At 39.8% G+C, this 4,183-nt stretch overlaps 1 protein-coding gene across 1 annotated transcript in view; it reads left to right on the forward strand.

Moving 5' to 3' along the window:
- The window catches only part of slc39a8 (solute carrier family 39 member 8), a gene marked incomplete in the record, with an annotated part of 17,201 nt that overhangs the window by 1,903 nt on the left and 11,115 nt on the right, over positions 1 to 4,183 (forward strand). The window contains 2 exon segments of the mRNA XM_014033992.1: positions 2,817 to 2,986; positions 3,139 to 3,261. Coding sequence (XP_013889446.1) covers positions 2,817 to 2,986; positions 3,139 to 3,261 — 293 coding nt within the window.

A 4,183-nucleotide genomic window follows, 5' to 3' on the forward strand; every position in this document is an offset into this window, starting at 1 on the left:
GAACTAAGTTGGAAAAATAAATATGAAGGTCAATTAAATTATAAAATGTGAGGTAAAGCTCTCCTTTTTAAATTTAATTGGTGCATTTTAAATTGAATTTATTTATTGGTCCATTTATATATTTCTGCCTTTTTTTTCTAGTTATATCAGTGTCGGTCCTCCATACTGCAGAACTTGGTAATTCAATGTCTGAATCAGGTGTGTTGGAGCAGGGAAAATCATAAAACCTGCAGGACTGCGGCCCTCGAGGACCAGGATTGCCCACCCCTGCTATAAACTTTCTCTGTTTTTTTAAGCCAAGCAGAACTGAATATTAGTTTCTTAGTTTCTTCATCATTCTTTCCGTTTTTCTGCCACAACAGCAAATGAGGCAATAAGAGAACCCCCGTCAGTCTTGTGAGAACGGCCATCAGTGAATAATGTCATGTCAGCTTTGTGCAGAGGTTCCTTAAAAATGTTGTCATGAACTCTCATTTCTTGATTCGTCAATTCTGTGCAACTGTGATCCTGACAAGTCGTCATGTGAGAAGCAACGTTCACCCCCTTAGTTGTGAAATGAATATGAGGTCTGTCCAATAATTTTTTTTACATTCTCTGTTCTGTATGATGAAAATGTGAATGCCTGAGAATCAAAAGATTTCACATCATGCAGAGTATGAACAATCACCTGATTTCCCATGGTCACATGTGATGTTTTTTCTATAGCTTTAGTTATAGCTGCAACATGTCTCACACAAGGTGGATGCCCTCTTTCATTGTGATCTAAGTTTGAACTGTGGTACATCAAAATCCGTCTGATCTTATCATCACCTTTTTGAAACAGCACAGCATTTGCAAACTCTCCTTTTCGTCAACGTCTATATGGAATGGCTTCGAGTAATCTGGACTCTGCAATGCACACGCACCTGCTAGGTCTTGCTTCACCTGCAKAAAAGCCTTGTCTGCCTCCTCAGACCAGATTAAAGAAGATGAATAATTTCTGTACCCTGCAGCTGAAATCAAATCCCTTAACGGAGCAACTTTACTGCTAAACTCAGGCACAAAAGACACTGTAATTTACCAAACCAAGAAATTTCATCATGTCTTAGGCTTGGAATAGCTCAAAATAGAAGTTTTTTGTTTGTCAGTCAACTGAAACCCTTCACCTGACACCACTCTCCCTAAGAAAGTGTCACTTTCACTTTCAATCTGCAACTTCTGTCTGGAAACTTTAAAACCACACTTAGCCAAGTGCTTCAGAACCACGTCTGTTGCTTCTAAAAGACTTTTTTGAATCCTCTCCAGCGATCAGGATGTCATCTACATACATCAGAAGAAGGGTTGTTGGAGGGAGAGTCAACTCCTGCAGTTTTTTTCTCAAGACATGATTAAAAATTGATGGTTAATCAATAAACCCTTGTGGCAGCCTCGTGAACTGATATTGTTGTGATTGTAGGTAAATGCGAACAGGTTTTGACTTTCAGTGTGCAACGGGATGCTATTCGCCAGATCATTGCAAGTAAAAAACTTATGTTCAGGTTTGATTGCATATGCCATGACATAAGGGTTTGGAGTGTCAAAGTTTGTTGGCACAACAACTTTATCGGTCGCAAATTTTGAACGAGACGATATTCAGTTCTGTTTGCTTTAGGCACCGGACAAATGGATGTGTTCCACAGAGACAAAGTAGGGTCTAGAACCCCATTGTCTAATAAACCCCTTATTGTTTTTTTACACCCTTGAATCTGTTCAGTCTTTAAACTGTACTGCGGATGAAAAATAGGGAGTGTGCCTTGTTTTAAAACAATTTTCACAGGGTCCACATCCACGTCCAGCATGCCCACATCAGTAATGCTTTTTGTCCATAGTCCAACAGGTAACATTGCTAAAAGTTTCTCTGTTTCTGAGTGATCAAGATTTTCTTTTTCATGTGTCCTAACGACACTTTTTTTCCTCAGGAATAAGGCTCCCGATTTCAGTTCAGCCAAGGGGTCACCAAAACTGTAAGCAAATAAGTGTTCTTATTGCTCCGGTCAGTCATGGTGAAGAAAGAGCTGAGTGAAAAGGCAAAGCTTTCGATTTACTYGTCTTTGTTCCAACCCTCACCTATGGTCATGAGGCATGGATCATGACCAAAAYAATGAGATCCTGGATACCGGCGGCCGAAATGAGRTTCCTTCGTAGGGTGGCCGGGCTCAGCCTTAGAGATAGGGTGAGGAGCTCCGTCATCCGGGGGGAGCTRGGAGTAGAGCCGCTGCTCCTCCACATTGAAAGGAGTCGGTTGTAGTGGTTCGGGCATCTGGTTAGGACACCTCCCTTTATAGGTGTTCCAGGCACGTCCTACTGATAGGAGGCCCCGGGGAAGACCCAGGACTGGCTGGAGGGATTATGTATCCTCTCTGGGCTGGGAACACCTCGGGGTCCCCCAGGACAAGCTGGAAAGTGTCACTGGGTAGAGTGATGTCTGGGTTTCTCTCCTGGACCTGTTGCCTCCGCGACACGACTACGGATGAGCGGAAGAAGATGGAGATGGAAATGTTCCAATAATCCGAAATAGCTATTAAAAAATAATAGCTAAATAAAAACAAATGCACACCAAGGAAAAGCTCCAGACTCGAGGATAAAACTTTCTAAACAAGGGGGCAGTGGTGGTGGGGTGGAGGGTGCCAGTTATTTTTCTGGCACCCCTGGGTCAAACATCTCATAAAGGCTACCATTCTAGTGTGTATTTTATACAATAAATAGGCTAAAGAAAATAAATACAAACTCAGTTTTAATTTTACCTTCTAATATTAGCTCCTAGAATTTGTTACCTATTTTTTCCTCTGTCTTCACAGTGTGGGGTTATGGCTTTTTGGCTGTCACTGTAATCAATCTGGCATCTCTGCTRGGTCTCCTGCTGATCCCTTTCACCAAGAAGCCCTATTTCCCCAAAGTGCTGACTTACTTTATTGGCCTGGCCATTGGGACGCTCTTCTCCAACGCCGTGCTTCAGCTCATACCAGAGGTTAGTGAAATTTTATGTAAATGTTGTGGAACTATTTATTATACCAAAATAATATTCTAAATGCTTTTGAAGGGTTTGTAAAAAACTGAAACCATTAAGTTGCGAACAAGTGGTATTTTACCTTCTACTAACTTTCTCCTGTTAATCCACAGGCCCTGGGTTTTGATCCTAAAGCAGATAACTATGTAGCGAATGCAGTTGGGATATTTGGAGGATTTTATATTCTTTTTTTTGTCGAGAAGATACTGAAGATGTCTCTCCGTGTTGACCATGAGGTAAGTACCACTGTGCGTTTGGTACGTGCAAAAAACTTCTCTTTTATTACAGAGATATTATCATATTATAGATTTGGCTCATTTGTTTTATTGGCTAACTTGGCTTTTGATGATGTTATCATGAGCTTATGACTTGAACTTGAAAGTTTAACAACGGGAAGTGCATTGGCTCGTAAATGTACTTTGAAAGATGTATTCTTGAATGACTAATGAAATTTGCTGAATGTGCTAAAACTGAATTCAAGTTCAAGCAAAGAAAACAGAAGCTAAAAGGAGCAGAATTGATGCTAAAAGATAGGATGAACAGAACAACAGCAAAACACTTGAAAGAGCTAAGCGAAAAGTAAAAGTAGCACATAGCGAGCTAAAAGTAACTAAACACTAGTTTAACACTAGCAAAATATTTTCTAAAACTAGCAGACTAGCAAAAAAGCCTAAAGTAACAAAYTACAYRWACAAGTAGCAAAATATGAGCCAAAATGAAAAGTATCAAAGTAATAGWATTGCATACAATTATTAGTATAGTTAGCATTTGAAGCTATAAGTTGGACTTTATATTTTTATATTTCTGATATCTATTACAGTGTTTTYCACAATCACAATCGAGTTTTGTGATTGTAGAAGATTGTTCCATGCAGTGTTCACATGACAGCTGATGTCATATATGGACGTTTGAAATGTCTAAAATTAAAACTTTTGTAAACAAATATTTCTTACTTTCACAACTTTAACCCTAATGACCTAATGAACCATTGCCTCCATCCATATTTTCAGTTGCAGGCTGAGTAATTTTTGCGTTCCCCTCTCTGTCATGTGGATGGAGGACCTCATTGACGAAAGGAGAATGTGAAGTGCTGAGCTAATACATATATATGGTTACATACAGTATATATGGTGATAGCGTCGTGGCTAACGCTAAAGC

The sequence above is a fragment of the Austrofundulus limnaeus genome, unplaced genomic scaffold (assembly GCF_001266775.1).
Source record: "Austrofundulus limnaeus strain Quisiro unplaced genomic scaffold, Austrofundulus_limnaeus-1.0 Scaffold1928, whole genome shotgun sequence".
Classification (NCBI taxonomy): Eukaryota; Metazoa; Chordata; class Actinopteri; order Cyprinodontiformes; family Rivulidae; genus Austrofundulus; species Austrofundulus limnaeus.